The sequence below is a fragment of the Coptis chinensis genome, chromosome 7 (assembly GCF_015680905.1).
Source record: "Coptis chinensis isolate HL-2020 chromosome 7, ASM1568090v1, whole genome shotgun sequence".
Lineage (NCBI taxonomy): Eukaryota > Viridiplantae > Streptophyta > Magnoliopsida > Ranunculales > Ranunculaceae > Coptis > Coptis chinensis.
In genome coordinates, this window is record NC_141462.1 from 68,228,999 (window position 1) to 68,254,471 (window position 25,473).

The 25,473-nt window shown below is 36.2% G+C and overlaps 1 protein-coding gene and 1 pseudogene across 3 annotated transcripts; both read right to left on the reverse strand.

Moving 5' to 3' along the window:
- Positions 1–5,667: 5,667 nt before the first annotated feature.
- On the reverse strand, positions 5,668–9,823 carry LOC147488530 (two-component response regulator-like PRR1). Of its 2 annotated transcripts, none has more exons than XM_086573270.1 (7): positions 9,684–9,823; positions 8,770–8,869; positions 8,367–8,480; positions 7,749–7,916; positions 6,886–6,969; positions 6,722–6,752; positions 5,668–6,446 (listed from the first exon to the last, which is right to left on the reverse strand). In XM_086573270.1, the coding sequence occupies exons 2-7, from the start codon at positions 8,833–8,835 to the stop codon at positions 6,343–6,345; spliced, it is 567 nt and encodes a 188-aa protein (XP_086429396.1). In that variant the 5' UTR covers positions 8,836–8,869; positions 9,684–9,823; the 3' UTR covers positions 5,668–6,342. The 2 variants fall into 2 exon arrangements, with proteins under 2 accessions (XP_086429396.1, XP_086429395.1); XM_086573269.1 differs by having other exon boundaries at positions 6,205–6,449.
- Positions 9,824–20,195: 10,372 nt separating this feature from the next.
- LOC147488531 (metal tolerance protein 11-like) lies at positions 20,196–25,175 on the reverse strand (annotated as a pseudogene). The gene is made up of 7 exons (XR_015201820.1): positions 24,950–25,175; positions 24,762–24,869; positions 24,498–24,681; positions 23,803–23,846; positions 21,771–21,851; positions 21,390–21,623; positions 20,196–20,760 (listed from the first exon to the last, which is right to left on the reverse strand). The product of XR_015201820.1 is annotated as a metal tolerance protein 11-like (transcript).
- Positions 25,176–25,473: the final 298 nt, after the last annotated feature.

Here is a 25,473-nt window from a genome sequence, read left to right on the forward strand (position 1 = left end):
CTATGATGAATACATTATGAGTTCCAATGTTTCAATTTTAAGGAAATAGCCATTATATCATCTTAGTTTTGATCAAAGATTTTGTGAATAGTATGTATTATATTTGGAACTCATGGTTTACGTATATATTTCTTAATATGTGACACGTAATTGAGTTTTGACTCGGAACTTAAGAAGGGAATTGTTATCCCTAGGGTGAAAGACCCGAAAGGAACACTGGATCCATGTGTATTGACGTTAGTGCACACGTCAAGGAATGTTTGGTTGAGCAGATGCGAAAGTCGACCCAATAGTAACGTGGTTGTTGAGCGGTTAAGTCGACATGGTGTTCACATTTTTTTTAGAATAAAGATCTCATATAATAATTGTATGGTTTCTGCATCTGATATGTTTTAAGGAAAATTGGCGTTTTCAATGAATTGTTATTCTTTCAATCCATGTTTTCTTTAGTAGTAATTAGGGGTGGGCAATGGGCCGGGTTGGGCTAGCCCGGCCCTAAACATTTAAAGCCCTTAAGATATTAGGGTCGGGTCGGCCCGGCCCTAAAGTCAGCATAGGGCCGGGTCGGGCCGGGTCACAAGTCGAAACCTCAAGCCCTGACCCTGACCCTAGCCCTCTTTAAAGGCTTTAGGGTCGGGCTTTAGGGCCGGGCCTATATATTTTCTTTTTTTTTACTACATCAGTTTTAAAACTCATTTATATTACAAAAATGTACAATAATCTACAAACTCAAAGTCCAACCAATCTAGTAATAATCCTGTATAAGTCCAAAAATTTAAAATGCACATCCACAATCTAATGAACTGAAGTACATCGAGAGTTCGGAATTTGTTCTTCCTTGTACTCAAACCTCACTAAAATTACATTTAACATTGAAATACATAGACAAATAATTATATTATCATTTTAAAGGAAGAAGTAATATATATAAAGAAGAAACATAATAGTTTTGGTTAAGGGTCATGGAAGTTGTTAAACTATTTGTAATATCATAAATTATTTCTATAATAGATTCAAACAAATATAATATTACATTTCTTCTAATTTAAAAGTGATTCAAGCTTTGTATATGGAAATGAAAATATTGGCTTTTGAACAAGTGATGGAGAAAGGTTTGAGATTACAAATGTCATTTTTCTGACAAAGGTTATTTTTTGGTTTCTATGTTACAAATGTCTGCTCTGTATTTTGCTTTAATGGTGTGGAAGGAAATCTTTAGTTTTAGACTTGGCTTGGATGTGAATAAAAATATAATTTATAAGAAATAAGTGAGAAAAGAAATTGAGAATAATAAGTTATGGACTTTGACTTGATGATCAAAGGAATAAAGTCTTATTTTTATTAGGCTAGTGCTCATTGTTCTTCATGGTCGCTAAGTTGACAAGTTTTTGTTATATAAAACAAGTTATTGGAAGTACCCTTGGGTGTAAGTGATAAATTACAAAGGACAATGTTATTTTAATTGAAAATATTTAACAAAAGAGTTGGACAATTATGGTATGTGTATTTATAGTGAAAGTATGAAACAGGGGCGGTTAGGGCTTGGTTAGGGCTTGGTTAGGCCTATATTTTTAGAATCTTAGCCCTAGCCCCATACCCTAGGGCATTAGGGTCGGGCGGGCCGCCCCTAAACTCTGTGAGGGCTTTAGTTGTGAGGGCTTTATAGGGCTTAGGGTCGGGTCGGTCAGGGCCGGGTTAGGGTCGTTAGGGCCAAATTCCCACCCCTAGTAGTAATTCATTGGGCTTCTTGGAAGCTCACTCCTTTTTTCTTCTCTCTTTTTATTCTGGTTTTTCAGATTAGTACACTTTCAAGTTACGCTCGTGGGATTGTGGGATTCGTGGATAGCGGGAATTCAGAGTTGGAGTTAGTAGGAATAGTAGTAGGTTTTTCTATTGATTCATTCATAGTTGGTTGTAAGAATAAGTATTATTTATTTGGAGTTTAATTGGGTAATAATATCAATGTTTTGGGAATTTAAGTCATGTTCAACCATCATTATTTGAATTATGATATTTGGAACAAATTATTAGACTTGGAGAATATTATTTGTGAAATGTCATGTCTCTTTATTTTATGGATAGTGCATCTTGGGTCTTAAATGATCTATTTTAAGATCTGGGGTGTTACAGTTTTGATTGAGTTCACGTACACATTGTTTTTTTATGGTGGGTTACTTGGTGCGTCCTTTTAAAACCCGACTTCCAATAGAATGAGGAGACTAGTTTTGTACACTTGACTATTGTATAAGTATATTGATATTACTATCTTGCTCATCACGCTCCTATTAGTGATATGGTGACAACAAGTGTGGAATCTGCAATCAGCCAGGGCATAAAAAGCCCACATGCCCAGATTTACATCCAAAAGTTGGGGGTAAGTGGTTACATTTGCCATCGCATAATTTTTTCCGATACAAGTAACCATATTGTTGAAGAGTTAATATTTGTAAATGTGTTGCACTGGTAGAAATTTTGTTTCTTAGTAAGGAAAATGTTATTTGTGTGTATTAGGTCCAAGTGTGGAATCTGCAGCCAACCAGGTCATACTAAGCCTTGGTGTACATCGTTGAATCCTCAAGCACAAGGTTAGCCGCTTCTTTCCAATAATGCTATTAGGGGATGTAGTTTATCACCTTTGCATCAAGGTTTCTTTTCTCTTTTGTGAATCTCTCCTTGGTCATTAACAAAACAAAAATAGTGTGCAACTGTTTCTGCTAATTCTAGAGTGAGAACCTTTTCACTTTTTGGTCAAGGGGTTAGGATGTGAATGGTGTGTTTGGCCTTTATCAAATGTCTGACTTATTTTGTTTGTATTCACCCACTGTTGATGTTGGGGGAGCAGATTGCCACTGCCAAGGGCATACAAGCGAGTTGACTCTTGTAGATATTTAAGTACCAAAAATAGATTATAAAGTGAGAAGCTCTTCACTTTTCATGGCCATCATAAGTACATTACCATCAACGAAGAATACATACAACATTTAAGCTTTTTCTCCAATTCTTTTTGCTTTTGTTTTGTTTAGCGAAGAAAAGTTCATAGGGTTCAGCAGACCATAACCTATATTCATCGTCTAGATCATACGTAAGTCCTACCACTGCTTTCTTCCTGCACCTTGGTACTTAATATTTGGATTACTGGAGGTGCATAATACGTTCATACAAAAATTATCACCAAGTTAGGCTACATGATTTGAACATCTATAGACCCCACTGTATACATGTGAGAATTCAATGAACTTGAAGCTTGGAGCTTAGTAATCGCAGAGGCAATACCAAGGTGGTGCCTCTGTGCCTCTTATATCTTTAAACTACCCTCAACGAATCTGATTTGACTAGGATTCTCATTATATACCTTGCTCCATGCGATATTTCAAGCCTTGTGTATTACCTAATTATTTGTATGTCAGCATGGATAAGATTGTTGTTTGTGTCGCTTTTGACCACTGTTCTTTTAGCTAATGTGGAATTTGAGGGGATGATCAACTTTCCTTGGGATTTCACATTAGCATGTTTTTACATTATATACCTGACCAACCGAAGCATAGCTAAAACTGAAAAGGAGTACTTGTTTGAGTCCGTTAACATAGACATAGAAGTGTAAAAGTGTCACTCTGAGAGACAAGGAGTATCTGAATGCTGCTGCAAGTCTCGTGAACATATGTAAGCTTCAGTTGTAATCTTTCTCTATGTGCTAATATTCTTGACGTTTTGGTTTAATACCACGCCTTATGTATTATTTGCATATGCAATAATTATGAGACACATTTTTCACTCGTTATAGCTAGTTCCACACTTCTCACTCACATGATAGAAAATATATCCAACAAGAACCAGTTTGAGGGGATGGCTGAAACAATCTAAATGGGCAGTTCATCCCTGCAAGGACCAGAAGACTGTTGCAGTAGCAATTTATCTGGAAGTAGCATAAACCTTTATATTTATTACAAACTGAGAGGAATTTGTTTGTTGGGACTTTTGCATGTCAAAGCGTATGCATTGATAGGGATGAGTGGTGAAATCCATGATCATCTTTAACGTGACTATGCTATATACTTATTTTTCACCAAAAATACATATTCTGATATGATTCTCTTAAACTTTTCTAGTTCAGGAAAAGATTTGGTTATAAATTATTATTGGACATGGATTTATATTTGTTTTCTATGTGGAATTTCAAAGTGGAGTCAAAAATATTTTTGCATGAACCATCCACAGTGTCTCACTGTCATTCATGAAATGCTTTATTCTATTTTCATTTCAGTTATTGTATGCGTCCCAACCTTGACAAATTTCCTACTGAATGGCATTGTGAAGCATGTCGTGGTGACACATTGGTTCATCAGGAAGCCTGCCATTCTGACGGTCCAAGAAGATGTCATGAAGAAGAGGTGAAAAGTCCATCCGAAAGGGAGCAGAAGTCGGCCATTGGTAATGAGTGTTTTGAGAAACCTGATGCGAGTAAGATAATAGGGTCACCCTCAGAAAAGCCTGCAGCACGACTTTTATCTAGAGACTTTGTTCCCAAGAAGGTTGATAAGGGAAAAGTAAAATATCTTCCTGTTGAACACATCTATGCACTATCATCTGGAGCTAATCCTTTAAATTATTAACAAGAAGGATTGACACCACTAGTTTCTTTTTACTTTCTTCCGTTGCTTAAATTATCATTACGCATTACTCACCTTCACCTTTTGTCCCTTCATGACACAAAGGTTGATTTGCGGACATTTAGGAAAATGGTTAATTGCTTTGTTTTTTGTTGCTTCTTATGTTCACACTGTGGCTTTTCTATTTTTCGTAATTTTGTTTTATAAATCTTCTATCATGACATGATTTCAATGGCGAAATACTTGGTTTCTCGATAGATTCAGTATCTTGTTTCAAGGTGGGGCACAGATCCAGATTCTCTTGGTTCCTATTCCAACGATTTAGTTGGCAAGTCCCCTGATTTGTATGAGAAGCTTCAGGCTCCGGTTGGTAACCTCTTCTTCGGAGGAAAGGCTGCGAGTATGGACCAATGGACCATGCTGGTTCAGTTCATGGAGCATATTCAGCAGGAGTGCTGGCGGCAGAAGATTGTCGATAGCACCTATTGGAATGATTTGGTAACTTTGAACTGTTACAGCTCGCATCCTCAAGGGATGAAACTATTGAAACGATGGTGCCACTTCAGATCTCAAGGACGTGAGCTATTTATTTTTGTTGATGTATTATTCAAACTTTTGATTCATGAATTCATTGGAAAAGTCAATCTTTCCTTTCATTTTTAAATCTTGAATATTTGATTCAATCAATACGAACTTAAAATTTGTTCAGATACAGATGAAATTGTTGCCAACAGTGTTTAGGCGGCAAACTGCTGTATAATTGACTGAATTCTATATCTCCCAAGCCCCTTGTATCTCCAGTATCTCAGGAGTGGCTTTATGCTCATTCCACAGCTTTCTCAAGCAAAACCATGTGATAGAAATGTCTCCAGCGATAAGCTAAAAAGGGAAACTAGTAAGACAAACACATCATGAGTCGCATAAGGTTATTATTATGTCAGAAAGCCGGATCAGCTAAGGCCCCTCCGATTTTGTAAGGTTATTAGAAAGTTTTGGAAATTTATTTGAATTCTTTGATGGGACGATCTTCTTGCTTTGTTGTAGATGGTTTGAATTTGAATTGTCACAACACTTGCCTTTATGTTAATCTCTATGCGAACTTTGGAAGTCAACCAATACATGAAGAATCTTCTTACAAGTTACAATGTCTTCTTTTTTAATTGGATCCATATGAATTTGTACAGTTGGATATTCACAAGGGAACCAAGTATTATTCCAAACAACACTGCAAAGCCCTTCCCTTCCCAATGTCTTCTTCTGGTCGTCACTCTTATCATTTCAAATTCCAAAAGGTACAAAGGTTCTGTACATGTTCAAGAGATCTCTTCAGCAATTACAGGACTGATACATGCAGCAACATCCTTAGGACTAGCGCAAACCTCCTCTTCCTCTTGCTGTTCTAATGTTTCATAGAGTGAAGAATTTCTAGTCTCAGGCAAGATTAATGTCAAAATGCCGATAAATATTGCAAAAACCCCAAATATAAGGAATGAAACCGATGAGCTCAAGCGCCCAAGTACGACTAGAAGAGGGGTGATTGAAGCTCCCAACTTCAATACTTGCCTCAACAATGACACTGCAAAGTTACTTAACATTTGTTGGGAACAACTCGATACAGTAAACATATAGCACGACAAATGTTGTTGATGCTGCCATGAATCCCACCGCTTCTGCTGATAATTGAAGCCAACTTCCTTTTGATCCATTGTTCTCATTCACCCCTTCATTGTCCTATCTAGAGAAGAAGATGCAGAAAATGCATGAAACTCCAGCGAGAAAAGCTGATGAAGAAAGAAGCAAACGACGGTCCATGAAGCTTAAGAGAACACTGGACAAAAACTGCTGGAATTTCCATAAGAGCATTTAGTGCAACTGTGAAGTATAAGTTGAAGTCCAAGTTTTCAACATTCAACTGAAATCTAAAGCTCGGCATTGCTTGCTTCATAGTGGCTCTTCCAACAACAAGAAGGAAGATAGTGCCCAGTGATAAATCCAACAAAAAACTATTATTCTCTCCTGCTGTTAGAACTTAAAAGCCAGCCTTCACCAGAATTCTATCTAAACTATATCTGCAAATAAAATCTAAAAGTGGTGTGAAAGAGACAAGGTCTTACTGTATAAAACCCTCGAATCCTCGACCTCGACCTGTAGAAAATGTAGTAACAAGGAAATCAGATAGGCCATTGGGAAATACTCAGATACTTGTCATGAGTCCCATGAGATATTACATCTAAAGAATTGAATTAAGTAACAATGATGCAGACCATTAGAAGCTCACCTGTTTGTTGATAGGTCTCAGCACATCAGGGTGATATTCAGACGGTCTATTGAGTGCAGGTTCTACAGATGCAGCAGCATTGGACTATACAGTAAAAACAGATTAAAAAGGTAGAGTTAAGATACATTCTAGACATTAATTGAATAAGCATCCTGAAATTTCAACAGTGGAAAACAAAATATTTTCTTAGCCAACAATGAATGGAATGCACAAACATTGCAAAACCAAACCCAGTGACCATGGTAAAATTTTAAGAATGAAGACTAACAATAGTACATAGCAACAGCCGGAGTATTTCAACTTTTTCAGCAAATTTTGTAGCTTTTGCCACACCTTGACCTTCAGGACACAAGCAGAACAAAGAATAATATCTTAGGAACAGGGATCTCATCAACGAAGACCATGATTACATCAAAATACATTCCTTTTTAGTGGAAACTGCACCAGATCCTCAGATACCATGATTCGCCATTTCTGGCTTGCATTTGTTTATCTGGTATTTTGCATGACTTAAATCTTATTATTTCACATTTTCAATAACTCACATAATTGAAGACTCATAATCATATAAGCTTCAACGACCTATCTGGCAAACTTTTTGGTGGATTAAGAATTGGACAACGTAGGTTTGTAAGCATTGATAGAAGACGTAGGATCATTGAGACAACACCACTTTTCCAACTTCAGTTGAAGACCACTAAAACTCAGCATGTTGCAAGTGGCTAAAAATGCTTATGATGAATCATAAGGGCTTCAAAGTAGAAAGCCCAAAAGAACAAGATCAACAAATCCTGGAAACATATCTGATATACACCTCTGGACTGCCTAATTATTTTGAAAATTCATATGCAAATCATTCTTACCTCAGCCTCTCGATTATTCAAAATGATATTTTCAAGAATGGTGCTTCTGCGGGACTTCTCATCTGTGTCATCTGAGAATACAGTTGTGTTGTTGGTATTGGCATCACTGGGGTCCGACGCTACCATATCAATGTCATAATTCAAAATCTTCTTCTCCGACAAACCAAGCTGAAAGTAAATGAAATAGAAAATGAATTTCCTGAAATGAGTCCAATAGTTCATCTGTTTTATACTATTCAAGTACTCATGCTGAATTGTAGGAAGATCCTACTCATGCTATGTATGAAAACTCTATGGATTATACAGAAATGGTAGCTTATGACAGTTGCAGTCCACGATTAGACCATTACTGCATATTTTCATAGAGTCAAATATTCAATTGCTTATTACCAAGAAAAAACAATGGCATACTTTCATAGATATCCTAAGAAAAAATCTACATATGGCTCGCCTGCATAAGTGCTAACTGTCTCAGTATGTGATTAGCAGACAACACCAGGTCAACTGGCAGAGCCTGTACATTCTTGTTCTTTTCAAAACCAAACAGTACACAGAAGCAGAAAGACCCAACCGAACGTCAAAAAATAAAATAAAAATCACACGGTTGACAAAACCAACCATTTGCCGCCTTCTCCACATGTGAGTCCATACGTTCAATAGCTCATTGGTGCGTAATGCGTAGCCTGACACAGCAAATGCTGCTACATTGAGAATCCTCATAAGGTTATTACCCTACAGGAGAAAGTATGTACATCATACATTCAGAAGGGAAATCGAACGACCGCTACTTCAAAAGGATAGGATAATAAACATTTCCAATAAAATATCTAGAATACTGTAGTCCATACTACGTCTTGGTTGGCAATACTAATCACGCTACTTAGATTAATTTCATAAATGCAGCATCCTAGGACCTACATCCTTTCACTAAATCAACCACAAAGATTTTGTAACATAAACCCCAGCAATGTTGGTGAGACCGTGAAACAAAGATGGGTATTCTTTTGACTTAAAAACATACCACTGGATTTGTATTGCCTTGATGTAGAGGAAGCTCCAAATTCCTCCAACTGTCTTTGGCTCTCATCAACAAGTGTATTCTCCAGATCGACTTTTTCTGTCTAACAAACAGTAAAAGGGGAATAGTTCAAACGGTTAACATGAGCTTTCAAAAACAAACTCCATTTCCAGTTGATAGAAAACTGATTGTAGCAAAGAACTCTGCATTGCCCTTCAAGTCAATATTTAAGGCATAATCTTAAAGGTATTCATCAATCGAAGATGATCAATGAAAAAAATTAAGTAATCTACATTGCAACAGATATGAAAAGAAGCAGGATGGAGAAACAAACAAACAGTTAAATATTCAAATTCATATGTGAACATCATTTGAAGGAAAGACAGGCTCTGTGAATCACCTGCTTCAAAATTTAGACAAGAAACTGGAATCTTTTCCAAGGGAACTCTTGCCTTAAATGAAAACTACTGAGCAGTGACTAGTGCTCAAGAGTTTAGTAAAAATCAACTTATCAACACAAGTAAATTCTAACATATACAATATTTTTGTCACAGTTTTAATCCCTCGTATCCACATACAAAAAACTGACAGTTATTTCCAACTCATGGAATCTCTCCTTCCACTGTTTTTCATTTAAAGTTCATAGTCTTGTTTTATGCCAAACTTTTCACCCCTCCCCTTAAAGTGACTTACATGTATTTTGACAATCTTTTTTGCAACTAGTGTTCTACCAATTTAAAACTTGTATGCAGATAGAATTCAAATGTTAAGCCTATTGGTTCATGTCTCAAGAGTAAGCCAAGTTAAATGCCTCACCACAAGTCTAACCATCACAAACAACAATTTGACAATGCAGAGAAAACTAGCTAAAAGGTTTTACTAACAGTTCAGAACCTTGCAGATCACATATTTCTTACTCTATGGTTCCTTTCTTTTCACTAAGCAACTTCAGCTTCTTTTCATGGTCCCCAATCCGTATAGCAACCCTCAACACGTCATTCCTAAGTTCCTGCAACAAAGAACCAGAATAAAGATTATCAAATAATGATTAAAATGGAGCGGAAATAGAGAATGTGGAGATCCATTCGAAAGTGGAGGGGGGAAACATGGTGATCGTGAGTTTGGACGTGGTGTGTGGGGAAGCCGGGCAGATAAATTCTTTAAATTTTTTGAAGTTTTGAAATTTTGAAAATTCCAATAAACTGAAACAAAAGTGAAAATTGTACTTCATCCGAAATGTGGTCAAGGGGGCAAATCCACATGGCCCAATTTTTCCATATATGCCCATATCCCCGAAACGAAATATATCGGTCTATATCGATATTTCAGAGATTCTAGCTTTTTTGAAATAGTTAAAATTTTGATAAATATCATTATATATCTGATATATCGCTGATATATAATGACATATGTCAGAATTATCAGTCAACAATCAATATAATCGTCAAAAACAAATAACAAATCAATCGATATATATCAAATATATCGGATATATTCTTGATATATATATCGTCCAAAAATAAATCAAAATATCTCACCGAAATATCACATTATTTCCATATCGTGTACCCATATTCCGATATATTGATATATTGGACGATATTTTCAGCCTTGGTTGAAGAGAAAAATAACTAAGTTAGGGTTCAATAACATTTTTCTTTTTCAATTTTTGGTTTAGGAGGTCGGGAAGTAAAATCAGCTTATGTATTTGTTCAATAACCCCAAATAGATATGAACAATGATTGTTCATATGAATAGTGATTGCTCATAACTCATGTTAATGTATGAACAGTGATTGTTCATACTCATATTGAGGTATGAACACTCATTGTTCATACCTAAAATAGGTATGAACAATGAGTCTTCATAGCTTCGAGTTGAGGTATGAACCCCCAAAATAGGTATGAACAATCATTATAGGTAGGATCAATCATTGTTCATACTCATAGCTTATGTTGATGTATAGTATGAACAATGAGTGTTCATAGCTCATTTCGTCCTTAAGAGTTATTTTAAAAACTGAGTTCGTGGGATATTTAAATGTGGAGATTGTGTTTGTGAGTGATTATAAAAAAAACCATATCCTTAAGACTAGACAATACCATGGTGGTTTCTGAAGCTTGTTGATTGCATTGTTAGCTCTGGTGGAGTCAGATTCCAATTCAACCTCTTTATCGCCTTCTTCAATACATCGACCTAAGTATATATACTTCAATAGCTTTTAGCTCTTGCAAGTAGTTTTTCATGTCTCTTACCTTCTTGTTATAGACAATTGAAGCTGGCTTAGATGTTGTTTGCTGAAATCTTTGAGCATTTTTTTTCCTTCCAAATTAAATGTCGTCCACTGAAGCTCAGATAAAGACTTTATATATCTCTCCTATAATGACAAATATCCCGGATTTGAAATAATTTTTTTCTGATTTTGCAGTTTATGTCGCTTTGGTCATTGTTCATACCTTATGTGATGTATGAACAGTGATTGTTCATACCCAAATAGGTTAACATACTTCATACACTATATTGATGTATGTTCATACCCCAAATATGTACGAACAATGATTGTTCATACTCCAAAATGTGTTCTTACTGATTATATATTATGTTAAGGTATGAACTTATGAACAATGATTGTTCATACTCCAATATGTGTTCTTACTGATTATATATTATGTTAAGGTATGAACTTATGAACAATGATTGTTCATACCCCAAATAGATATGAACAATAATAAATTGTTCATATGAATAGTGATTGCTCATAACACTCATTTTCTGTTGCTTATAAGTTTTTAGTTTGTCATGTTATTTTTCTTTTTGTTCCTTGGTTTTGTTGCTTAGTTTCATTATGTCTCCCATGTAGTAATTCTTGTTTTTGTTCAAATAATATCGGTACCTTCTTCTTGAGAAGTAATAAAAGTGCTAATCTTGTGAAAGGCTTATTCTGATCATATTGACCTGACCCGGCCAATTCTAACTTCCAAGGTATGTGTCATTTGCTTGGAGGTCACTTCTAGCATCTTATGTTTCTTGTCCTGTTTTCTCTTGTTGCATCTTCTTTTGCTATGTGGTATTGTGCATGCATTATTACTTTCAATTTTATTGGAAACTTATACTACGGTATTAGTTTTACTTTCATTCAATATTACGAATTGGTTCTTTTCCTAATTGAATTGTTTGATTTATTTATTCTTACTCATTGATTGATATTTTCACTTATATTAGCTGATGAGTGTTTCCTACCTAGGTGAGTTTATGTATTGTGTTTTTAATCTTAGTTGGTTTTCCTGTCACAAATTGGTAACATACGACATATAGCCTTTCTTAAGCATTCACAAACAACAGCCCAATTTGATTGTTTTCTAAATTTTGCTATGTTAGTTCTTATATATTTGTATACGGCAACTTCTCATTTGTGAATCAAAATGAACGTCTAAAAGATGTTAAGGGTCAATTGTTATGCTCGACTAGAGTTATCAATATGTCGTTGAAGCCTCAAATATATATTAATGTTTCTTTATTTAGTTTTGATTTTCAGGTTCCAATGGAAAAACTACATAAGGAGGTGGTTGGCATGAAGTTAGATTTATGTGCAATGAAATCGTATCTTGATGAGACTTTTAAAGGTTTAGCATCCCATGCCAACCAAATTGAGGATAGAGTTAAGTTGGGAATATCGGCAAAGAAATAGGAGAATGATCCTGAGATGAGACGTTTTGAAGTAGCTTTATGGAACTAGAGAATACTCTTGTGCCAATTATTAGATATAAAGATGCTTCACCTATCACTCTTGAGCTGATGAAGGAGACAATGAAAGCAAAACGGAAAGTAAATTCATACTAAGGATTTTATGATTAAGTAGAAACCATATTAATGAAAAGAAAAAAAGTTGCATAGTGAGATATTGTTATACCCTTGAAACGGTGTGTGCTATAGATTCTTTAGACAATACCCCCATAGTAACAACGGAAAAGGTGCATTCACATAATTCTCATTTTACTTGTTACAAGCACCAAGATAACCATTTGTTATTGTTTAGGTTGAGTTTGATAAGGATATGGGTGATTGCTCCTTCTATCACTATCTGGATTACTTCCCCGACGTTCTACAACCTTTAATTTTGGATATTGAAGATCCAAAGGGTGACGGTAACTGTGGATTTAGGGCCTTGGCCATGGTATTGGGGTATGGCGAGGAGGGCTGGGTCCAAGTACGAGTTAATCTGATTTCAGAGTTGCACGCAAGTAAGGAAGAGTACATACGGATGCTCGGTCATGAAAACGTGACTCGTTATGAGGGAAGTCTATTACACTTTAAGGGTGATGCTCCTGAGGAGAAATGGATGTTGCTACCAGAACATGGTTATCTTGCAAATCAAAGTATCGCGTTAAGGTTATTGTGTATTTCTCAATGGCATGTTGTCACACTTTTCTCGTTAAAAGTCAACATTCAATGAGAATGACTATAAAGTCATTGGTATTGGGCATGTTCCAAATCACTTTTTAAAGTTGAATTTGGAAGCAAATTGTCCAATGCCAAAGATTGCGATGTTTTGGGAAAAACATCATCGTGAAATCGCAGATGAGTGGAAATCATACTTCATGTCTCACTTGGATGCATTTCCACTTGTCTCTTGCAGAGATGATCATTTGGGCGACCATGTGATTCTGAGTGATTCAGACTGACTTGGTAGGAGGCCACATTTGTTGAAGTTTTTGCCCTATTATGGCTACAGTAGACTTTAAGACCTTGGAATCAATGTGAGCCAATGTTCTTTCTCAAGTTTAATGCAATTGTTTGAGTTCACTTTAAATTTGTGTAGAAAAAAATAATATGTTCTTCATATTTTTGGATGTTGTTTGAAACAAGTTATTGCTTCCTCTTAAATTAGTTATGCACAAGTAAAAAACTATCGAATCCAAAGGCTTGTGTGTATGTAAAATCATGAGTGATGTGATTTTGAGTTGTAATATGATCATGAATAGCTGCAATATTATCTTAAGTTGTAATATGATCATGAAATAGATGGAGAAAAAGAAACACAAAAAAAATTGTGCCTCTTTCAGATTAAACAATTAATTAGAAGTGGATCCAGATGGATTCGAACCATCAACCCCTCAAATAATGAGCACTCTTACCCTTTTGAGCTTATGGATCCATTGACAAAGACAAACATTCACCATATGATGAGTAACAAGTTCAGATATCATAAGTTGTATTGATCTAATATACATACAAAGGGTACAAGAAAATCAATTTAAGGGTGATTTGACAAGGGAAAAGGTAGGAGATTCACTTTAAAAAGGTTCAAGATAGATATAAGTTATAACATTGCAGCAAGTGAAAACAGACTTCATCAAGGTATGCTTGTATGCACTCATTGCTTAGGTAATTAGATTGTTCATGTATTCCAAGAGCTTTAGTTTATCCGAGCTTTATTTCAAAGTAAGTAATAGAATTCAAAGTCCTGAAGGAACTCTGTTATGTTCCCACCAAATCAGCAGGAAATAACTTGACAAACAAGCAGTTCTCTGTATTGTGCTCTAAAAAACTGAATGTGGGAAAATAACACGCTAAAATGTAGAAAGAGGCATCGCTTCCTTGAACTTTTGAACAAGACTACCCTGCCTTAAAAGCATTTTTTTTCGAGATAGTAGACAATTTGGGGTTATTCAAAGACACGATAGGTCAAAAGATGCAAGCCGAGATGCTATTAAACTATTATGCAAAAGGGGATGGAATAATTGAATCAAGCATATCAAACATCAATTTTTCATCATGACTACTCGGCCTAATCTTGCATATATAACGAGAATAGAATAGTACTTGCAATCATATGTGTTGCATCTCTATGTAATAAAATGAAGTTACATAAAAAAAAACATATGCAAGGCAAAATATAACAACTTGTTGAGAATATTAAATATTTCATTAGAACGGTACACAAAGTTAGGAGAAGCCAACCCTTCTATGTATCGTGTAGTATGGCCAATGATTGGCTGGTTTGCCTCATTTTCATGATTTGGAAGAAGCCTCCACCGCTTAAGAAAGGGTCCGAAGGACCCTCGTGGAGCATCGAAGCCACCTTACACGGGCAAATATATCGGTATATTCGGTTTTATCTAGTTCAACCAACTTCCTCTTGTATGTTGGATGGGCATAGATTTCCTCAGTTGCGACAAATCTGTAAATAATGGAACAAATTCTAAGGTAAGATCATATCTTTTATGGCACACCAGTTTAAAGACTGCATGTCTATGTTGGAACCTGGACACCGGTCGCATGATAGCTTCCGAAAAAGCAAAAAACTGAAGTAGTTTAAATGAAAAGTGTGTAAATAAAAAAAATGAAATCAGAACCTGGCTATGAAACCTAAGTGTTGTTCTATACATAGTTTCTGGAACGAGGACTTTTATCACTCAAACTTTTTACTATTAACATCTCCTTCACAGATAGAACAACTTTCATTACAGTGTTGTTACCTTAGCTTCTGTGAAAAAGAACCATTATACCGCTCACCTAGTGCCAAGGCCGATGCCTTGAGCCCCAAGGGCCAAAGCAGCAACATAACCACGCCCATCCACAATACCACCTGCAAAGAATGATGGGTATATCTTGACCAAAGAACGAGATCAACTACTTTTGGCAATAGCGACATCAATCCATCTTGAAAAAACAATTAAAATCAATGCTAAAGAGGTGAATAATTTTCCTACATACATTTGTAAATTAAAAACATCAAAAAGTTAAACACATTGTGTCACTTAGTATCCATGAATCGTGATAATTTTCTGTAACATGGCAACATATTGTTAAACCTCTTACAAAGGGCAAGTAATAATTTTCTGATATTAATTAACATCATACAAGATAAAAATAATAACTTGCAACACTTGATAATATAAGTCTCAACTATTATTTCAACCAGGGTTCAAGTAAAAGATATACCTCTTTCTAGTATGAGGAAGAGCAGTTCGTACATTTTCTGCCATAGGATGTCATAATTCTTCCTTCCACAGAAAATCCAAAGCTAGCGTGCTGAAGGCCTCAAAGATAAACTTTGTGTGTATTTGTGTTTAGGTTATAAGTTCAATATTATCTTCGTTAGATTGGATAGTACCAAGAAAAGGAAAATGCAAGCAAGCCTATTTGTCAGTGAGTAAAGAGAGACGGAGGAGAGAGTTATCGAAAATAGAGATTGGGGAGAGAAGTCTGGGCACGAGTTTCTTGTTACAGAACAATGGGAAACCTAAACAAAATTTCATCCAGTTTTATGCCGGTTTCACCCTTTGTATATTTTCTCATCTTTATACTAGAAGATGACAGATGTGTGGTCTAGATATGTGTGGGGGTGCATTTAAAGCTCTGCGCATTGTAGATTTAGTAAAAATATATATATAGATTATCAAAAACTAACGGCTAGTTTGCAGTTTACATTTTAGCAAAATAATCTATGCAACCGTGTTATTTCACTGTTAAAACTGTGTCGAGATACACAACACACGAAATTTGAGGTCGAGGTATGTATTTCGAGGTAAATATGTGTATTTCGAGACGATCTAATGGTTAAATAACACGGTTATAGAGATTCATCTCTGTACCCGGTTACAGAGGAACCGGACTCTTAGCAAAAAGTATTTTATAGTTTGCACATGGATTAACAAGAACATTCATTCTAGGACAGGATTCAGTTGTGTTATCTAAATATATCATAAAGGTTATAGTTTACATAGAGTGACTCTCAAGGACAAAAGGTTGTGTTATCTCAATATCTCATAAAGGTTACAATTTACATAGAGTGACTCTCAAGGACAAAAAGGCCGAAAAAGTAACTCTCAATACCACCTTTTTTTTTAATTACTTACGAGGACCGGATAGATAAAAGGTCAAGTATATCCTTGACACAAAATAAAAAATGGCTATGGTAGATAAAAGGTCAAGTATACCTCTGACACGAAATAATAAACGCCCTGTCCCAACCAAAATGATCCGTATTTAGTATGAACAACCATTATTCATACCAAAACATGAACTATGAACAATCATTGTTCATACCTCAACATAATATATGATCAGTAATAACACATATTGGACTATGAACAATCATTGTTCATACCTATTTTGGGTATGAACAATCACTGTTCATACATCAATATTTAGTATGAACAATCATTGTTCATACCAAAACATGAACTATGAATAATCTTTGTTCATACATCAACATAATATATAATCAGTAATAACACATATTGGACTATGAACAATCATTGTTCATACCTATTTTTGGTATGAACAATCACTGTTCATATATCAATATGAGTTATGAATAATCACTGTTTATGCTTCAACATGAGCTATACATAATCACTGTTCATGCATCAACATGAGCTATGAACATTGATTGTTCATACCAACATATTGTATGATTAGTAACAATATATATTGGAGTATAAATAATCATTGTTTATACTTATTTGGGGTATGAACAATCAATGTTCATATATCAACATTGTTCATACATCAAACACGAGTTATGAACAATCAATGTTCGTATATGAACAATAATTGTTCATACCTATTTGGGATATGAACAATAATTATTCATACCTCAACATGAGTGATAAACAATCGCCCGTTTGTATGAACAATCATGAGCTATACATAATCACTGTTTATATCTTAACATAATGTATAATCGTGCATGTTGCCTTACGACATGGCCATTTAAGAGACTCAAAGTAAAGATTGTAAAATATATGACCTCATCTTCAGGACCAACGTACTGGGCAAATTTTTTACACCAAAGTCTAGTTCAGGTGCTTAGCAGAGGCTACGAGGTTAGCAATCGTGACATTCATCCGCTTCTTAGGACTCTCAATGCGCATCGATTGTGGTTCACCGGGAAGGTCATCCAACTCTATGCCATTCGGACGATTAAAAGTTAAATGTTAAAACTAACCCCATTTGGCCATAGCCCAAACATGGCTAGAATGTTGGGCGTCAGAGTATTAAATTGCTTTATAGTTTTTTCATATCCCAACAAAGATACTTGTAATAGCAAATTAGAGTATCCAATTAATCATTTTAATTATTGAAAAAGTTTTTAGTTCCAAACTATTTTTCATCAAATGCTAGTTCGTTGAATCTCCAAACTAGAAGATCACTGGATCATGAGTGTTTTATAGTTTTTGTATGGTTGAGCAAAGTCAGCAAACCACCGAGTGATTGGATCTGTTGTTGTTGTTGTTGTTTTTTAATGGGTTTATTCGTGATAACCCCCCATTTTATAACATGCTTTTGTGTTTACTCCCCAAATTTTGAATCATCACAAAAGTCCTCCCACTCCGTCCTGGCCCCGTTCAGAAATCATCCATATTTGCTCTATTGCCTAAAGTACCCTCGGGGGTAAACACAAACTAAAAAAAATCGGCCCAAGCCCAACTAACTAAACTAAACAACGACCGGGTGTATAGGATCACTCTCGCCCTCATCTTCTTCCTCAACCACCGAACCAGCAAACCCTAACCACAACAAATCCAACTGTTATAAACTAAACAATTATACATTTTTCTTTCTTTTCTTTGAGTCGACTCATCATCTTCCCCAATATGGCCAATCTACTTACGCTGTGTTATTCATTATTATAAACTGTCTGAAATCCTTGCCAGGTAAGTTTCTCGATGGTTCTTGCGAATTTTAATGTTATTAGTCAATGGTGGTTACTTTCATCGTCGCATACGAAACAGGTCAGTAACTCATTATCGAGTCTTGTATATAGTAAAGACTACAATGCTGACCAACGGGCTATGATAACCAGAAACTTCAAAACAGGTTCCATACCATGTTCTTCATTTTCAATTGTTAATATATTTAAGCCTGCATTGTTAGTCCATGCCGTGTCGGAGCCATCAATCTGTATGCTAGGTGATGACACGGGTTATCAATTTTGAGTATCCTAGGTGATGTAAATGGAAATTAATGGTATCAAATTAGCACTAGCTTAGGCATTGAACATATTTATCCCTGCTTACTATAACTAGTTTCTTATATATTAGACTTGATGTGTTGGCAACATTAACTGTGCAAGGCGTGTAGGAATGTAGGATGTTAGACAGCTCTTTTCTTGTTCTCATGTGTTAAACTACAGAAGATCGCTTGAGGGAGCGACCTCTAACTGCTCCATGTGCTTGAAGTAGTCACTGATACCGCTCTTGCCTGGCTTCATAGATGGAACCTTCAACTTGAATGCGGCAACCTGGATGACAGGTGGTTGCTACAAGTCTTCTAGTACATATGAAAGGTCAGAAATAAAGCCAGGATAAAAGGTATAATTGCTGGCTGCCTAAAAGTTGTGGTAAACAGTGTATGAGGCGGTAAGTGGTAACTAACTGAACGAAACTTTTTTGCTGAAGTACCAAGTTACTAATTGAGTCGTGCGTGCACGATTCGACATAAGATTTTGCTAAGGTACTAAGTTTATAACCTGATGTGGACTTTCTCAGGATTGCTGGGTGACATGCTCTGCAATAGAGGAAATTACTTTCAAAAAACCCAATGATGATTTGATTGAGGTTACTATTGCCATGCAATCTACTCATTTATATCAAATTTAGTCTATGTCCTAACTCCAGTTTGCAAATCTTGGTGTTACAGTTTTTATAAACTTATGGTGTTACAGTTGGATTTGTTGTGGTTAGGGTTTGCTAGTTCGGTGGTTGAGGAAGAAGATGAGGGCGAGGGTGATCCTATACACCCGGTCGTTGTTTAGTTTAGTTAGTTGGGCTTGGGCCGATTTTTTTTAGTTTGTGTTTATCCTGAGGGTACTTTAGGCAATAGAGTAAATATGGATGATTTCTAAACGGGGCCAGGACGGAGTGGGGGGACTTTTGTGATGATTCAAAATTTGAGGGATAAACACAAAAGCACATCATAAAATGGGGGGTTTTCACGAAATTTCCCTTTTTTAATTTAACATCAACTACCACTGTTATTGTGAACAGTGAACTGATTGTGATCTTGAGGTCGATTAAAGAGCCAGAGAGACGAAAATAAATAGAGAATCGCGGTTCAATATAGCAGCACTTTGTCAAGGTAGTTGAGACATCAGGTTGTTACACCAGTATTCTCATTATCTTAAAAATCTACTGAACATTTGAACGAGACTCATTTCTGCATTAAACCTCTCGAGTATTGACGGATCTACAAAACCATTTGATAACTGGTGGAAAAAGACGAACGAACAAAACAATGACAACCATGGTCACGCTTCTACCATTGTGGTTCATAAAATCCTACCCGCAGCAGGACTGTAGTTTTGGGTTTTTAAGCTGCACGTGGATCTAAATTACAGGTACATTTACATAGAAGACTTATTCATGCCTGCGACTTGGTTTGTATTTATGTTCCTATCAAGTATCAACAAAACATGATAATTTATGTAAATATCAGATTAATCAGAAATTTAAAGGACCTGGAATCTTTTAGGCCTCAGTGCCTCACATATATTAACTAAATAAACCATAAAAGTTTTTCACAATGGCTACGATGTGGGTGCTTTCAGCTACCACACAGTTATACCCAACTCACATAATTTACAACAAAGCTTTCTGTGTGATGCCCGTCTCATGGACAAAAACATTTGCGCTACAACTAAGAATGCGATTGTGCATGCTCAGGCTTGTGCCCAAATTCATAATCAAGATGAACAAAGGCTCTCTCGATCTCCAGCAGCTGCTCAAGCTTCTCTTGCAAGGATTCCCCGATGTCATGTGCCTCCCGCAAGGGCATGTCAGATGGCAAGACAATGTCAACCTCAACAAAGTATTGAGACCCAAAGGTGTAAGCACGCACAGTATCAATGTGTCTGATGGCCTTGTGGTGATTCCAGCACAGATACGTTAGTTTCTGAAGATACTCTGGAGCTGCTGACTTGCCTACCAGGGAGTTTACATTTTCCAGCACTGTACTAGACCATGTTCGGATGGTGTATAATGCCAACTGCATGTGATAAAATGTCAGGTTATACAAACAAGGTTACCAAACTAAGACAAACAAGAACAAGTCTGGACATGATAATAATAAATAGAATCATATCAGACATTCCTGTATAACAACTAGTATACCGGTAACCGGTGGGCCGAACAGAGTATAAAGGAAGAAGAGGATGAGGAGATGGGTTATCTGAAAGCGGCGCGGAGACAGAAGAAGTGGTTGAGGTTTTGAGGAAGAAGAAGGATGGAGAGGGTGTTATGAGTTTTTTTATTTTTTGGAACACTAAAAGACAAGGACAGACGGACAAGTCGTTCTAAGCGTCCCTCGCCCAAAAACTCACTTTGTTCGGGATAATAGTAAAACCACACTGCCAGATCAGTTGTCCTAATATAGTTTAGGGCCAGATCTGGTTGGACAGAAACGCTCTAACAAATGGACAGAAATAGGAGAAGAAAAGTCCTTTGCCAAAATGTGAAATTCAGCAGTAAACATAGATCTTAACCTAAGTTTACCCTATTACATAATGGATCAAAGAGTGTTCCTAATAAGCATTAGCATAGATGGAAACTAGCGAATTTTCATCTTCACACTTAGGCAGCTACTCCTGAAAAGAAAAAGGCGGATACATCACTTACAAGAATAGCGCCCACAGGGTCCAAACAGTCATTTACGTATTTTGCAAGGAGTGCAGCAACAAGACCAATAATGTTAGTGATGACATCAAAGAAGTGATCCTGATCATAAGCTTTGACGATCTCGTTTGTGAAAGAGCGGCAGTAAAGTACTAGGAGGAACTTCACCAGTGTTACTGAAAGCATGATGGAAATGACCCATGCCTCTTGCTCCTTAGTCAAGTGAAACTTATCCTCCTACAGCCAACAAACCAATGATCAATTAAGTGCAGAATTGGGAGTACAGAATATGTCAATCAACAAATGGAAAATTGAAGCAGCAGTGCCGGCGTGCCGCAATTCAAGCCGTGAAGAAAATCAACTACACTTCAATGATGCACTTACATTAGATACCAATATCCGAACTGACTCAAAGATGATTTGCATACCCAATGTTGCCATAACCGAGGCAAAAACAAGGATTCCCTGCAAGCATTTTCATTCGAGGAAATGAGTATGAATAAACCAACTAAACAATGCATTGGTTATTAGTACCACGCACGGTCTTTTTTACATATGAAGAGAACTGTAAGTTAAAAGAAGTAACGAGGCCGCTTGTTTTTCTTTCTTCTCGTAAATTAACAACAAAATATCATGAATACTTTTAGAAATACAGTTGAAGTAGTAAATAAACGGAAATATTAACTGTGAGGAAGTGCCGATTATTAGCATTCTTCAGAAATTCAACTTATGATCTTAGTACATGAGAATATTCAATATCATATATGTAGCTACAGTAACTGAGCCGCACTACAAGTGCAAGAATGATAGTCCTTTACTTTAGGAACAATGGAAAGCAGCTTTTATCACTTTTTTACTTTCTCTTCTTTTTTTTAAAATTTTTCAATAGTTTGAAATTTATTCCCTTAACCCTTAAATCCTCTTAGAACATAAATGGGAATCTCTACAACAAAATTATGTCGAGGTTCAGAGGCGTATACTTGCAGGTTCGAAGAGTTGTTAAATTAGCCTACGATAAAACAAAAAGTCATGTGCCTACCTTCACACATGACTTGAGCAGTTCTATACTCTTGGAGACTTGAATTGCCACAAATTCTTAAATGCTACTGGCACCCCGTTTTCCTCCCGCTCCTCTCTTTTCATGCAAGATAAAGGTAATACTAATGGATTTTCAAAGGTAACCTGGTAAAATCTCGAAACAATTTTACCATAAGCTAAATAAAAATTGCAAACATAAGAACAAGAGTAGAACAATGGAATTCGTTTGAGGAAATTCCGCTTCCGATATGGTTTAATTGAGGGAGCCAATGCCTCCAAGATCAACACAATGTGCGCATCACAATATATTCTGCCTACCTTTGCTGAATCATTCACAACCTTCAATACAAGTTCATCTAAATTACACCAACATATACCACTACGCCACTTGCTAGATATATAGTAGCAAGGAACCACCCACTACCATATTAGAACTACAATTAAGCAGACTACTAATACTCAAGATTCCTACCTAAGCCACTAATATTAACCAGTTACATATTACTAGATAGTAGGAACTACATGCTAACCTGCACATATCGTCCACCCATCAGTCATGTATGTAACATAACCCAGGTATCTCTGGAAGGGATATACTACTGAGGGAGAGTAATGGTGCTGTCATTGGTTTTTATTTTGGAAGACTAGGCATGCTACTTATTTCATTGCTGAAAGTTTTTCCATATTGGAGGGAATAAGGAAATCGAACTGGGATTGAGGAATATATGGTTCGAATTTGATTGTAAACCTGCAGTTAAATCAATTCAAGAAGACCAGGTGCATCGGAGGCTCAAAGCAGCCTGGGATCAAATAAAAACCTAATCAGATCAGATAAATACCACCAGTGTGTGGAGAGACACCCAAGAAAAGCAATTTGTCTGCCCGAGGTAATGAGGCAATGGTGGAATTCTACACCACCCTTTCTGCACATAATGGGAAGCAAGGACACGACATACTACAGATTTGTGAACGGAGGAATGGTGTAAAGTTAATGCGACAAATCAAGCACTCTCCAATCTTATCTCTTTTTCTTTGTAAACCTATGATGCACGGATACTCCTAAAATATCATTGCACCCGTATCGGTCTGGTTCGATACCAATACAGGTACTGGATACTTCTAGGGTACTGGAATCTCTCAAATAGACCTGATCTGATAGTTCTACTCCATTGAAATTATATTGTTCTTGAGGCTTCAAGCTATATTGACTTTGACATTTGGTATAATAGTTTTTCACATGTTCCTGATTAACTTTACTCATAGAACTACTAACATAATTTTCAGAATATGCATAATTTAAAATATTCATATTAATTAGCCGTATCCATATTCCATAGGCCGTACCCGTATCCTAATATTTCAAAAAGTCGTACTGTACCTGTACCAGTGTTGCCATATCGGTACCCGTACCCGTACCCGTATCTGTATCATAGTTGTAAACTACTTAGTAACACTTTTTTTGCTATATGATACAATAACCTTTTAGAAAATAATATATATATAAAGGGCAATGCGCGAACACTATTATAATATATAGAATTATTACAAGAAAAATTATTACAGCAAATATTACTTTTCCTGTTCAGAGACGCCTTGCAACTTGTAGCGCCCTTGTCCCCTACTACTTCTATATGATTTCTTTCCAATATTCAATAAAATATATTTTTTTGTTTAGAAAGTTTTTGAAACAAAAACAAAAACAAAAAACAGTTCTCTACAATTTTCTTTAGCAATATGCCAATACCCTCAAAGAGGCAATGGGCAATACTTTTAAAATGTGTCCCATTTTAAGAGCAAGTAAGCAACCCAATGGGAGTGCAATGTCCGAGAGAATATTTCCAGACTATCCGATTGAAAAAATCCTGAACAACAGACCGATCCATACACATGCCCTATGATGATGTACTAGTACAATTGTAGTGTGCAAAAGTTCTTTCAGAATGAGATTCCAAGTTAATTTTCGCCACCATTTGCAACATATGTCAAGAAAATGTAAGAACTTAAATTGCTATCAACAATAAGTCCATAACGTATATGACTCTGGCAATAGAAAGTTTACAGAAGGAAACTGACCAGCTGTGAACCACAAGATGAAACCAGACAATAGATCTAGAAGTGAGTCTAACGTAGATGCTATGATGGCCAATGAACCACTCCTGATTGATGCGTAAACTTTGGCAGCAAAAAGAATCATGTTTGCAATATTTGATAATCTGATGGCCATCCTCTCACTCCTAGCCATCTTATCTCGCTCTTCCTAGAAATAGACAAAAGCACATTTAAGCATTTAACGGGATAAAAATTAATTACTGCTGTAGTGCCAGAGATCATATATACCTTTGACATCCCAGGAAGAAAACCACACTGCTAAGGCATCCATTTCATTGAACCCTTCCAACATTTCTACCTGCTGCTGGTAATACACAGCAACCCCGTCTTCGGAAGCTAGACCCACAAACAAAGCAATCAAAAAAAGGTTCACACACTTTAAAAAGTCAAACTTTACTAAAAACAACTAAACATACCTAGGACACGAAGACAGTAATGACGTTTAGGGGGCTTATCAGTATACTCAGAACAACGTTGAATGCTACCAAAGTTTAACCTCCAAGGCCTTTCCTCATTTCCTGACTCCAACAGGTACTCTTCTTCCTCTCCTCCTGCCTCTTCTATTGAGCTTCCCACACTTGTCTTTTTTACTACCATTTTTTTTCTTTCTCTCTTCTGAAAACCAAGAAGGAAAAAGTGTGTGTTTGTATGTGGGGAGGGTGGTTATTAAGTAGGACACTAGGTAGTAAGTTAAAGTGATACGTAAGGTCGAATTAGTTGGACACGTGTTGAGTACGATGCGGTGGAGAGAGAAAGTGGTGACTCGAGATCAGAAAATTAGTTTAAGGAGGTCGGTTAAGAATTGTATAATATTTTCAGTCTTTAGACAAAGTTTGACTGAAATTAGAATTTGACACACGGTAACTCTTTTGTGGAAGCAAAATGCAAAAATATCATTTTTTTTTACTAGTATACTGCATTGCAATGGGGCGTGAGCGTA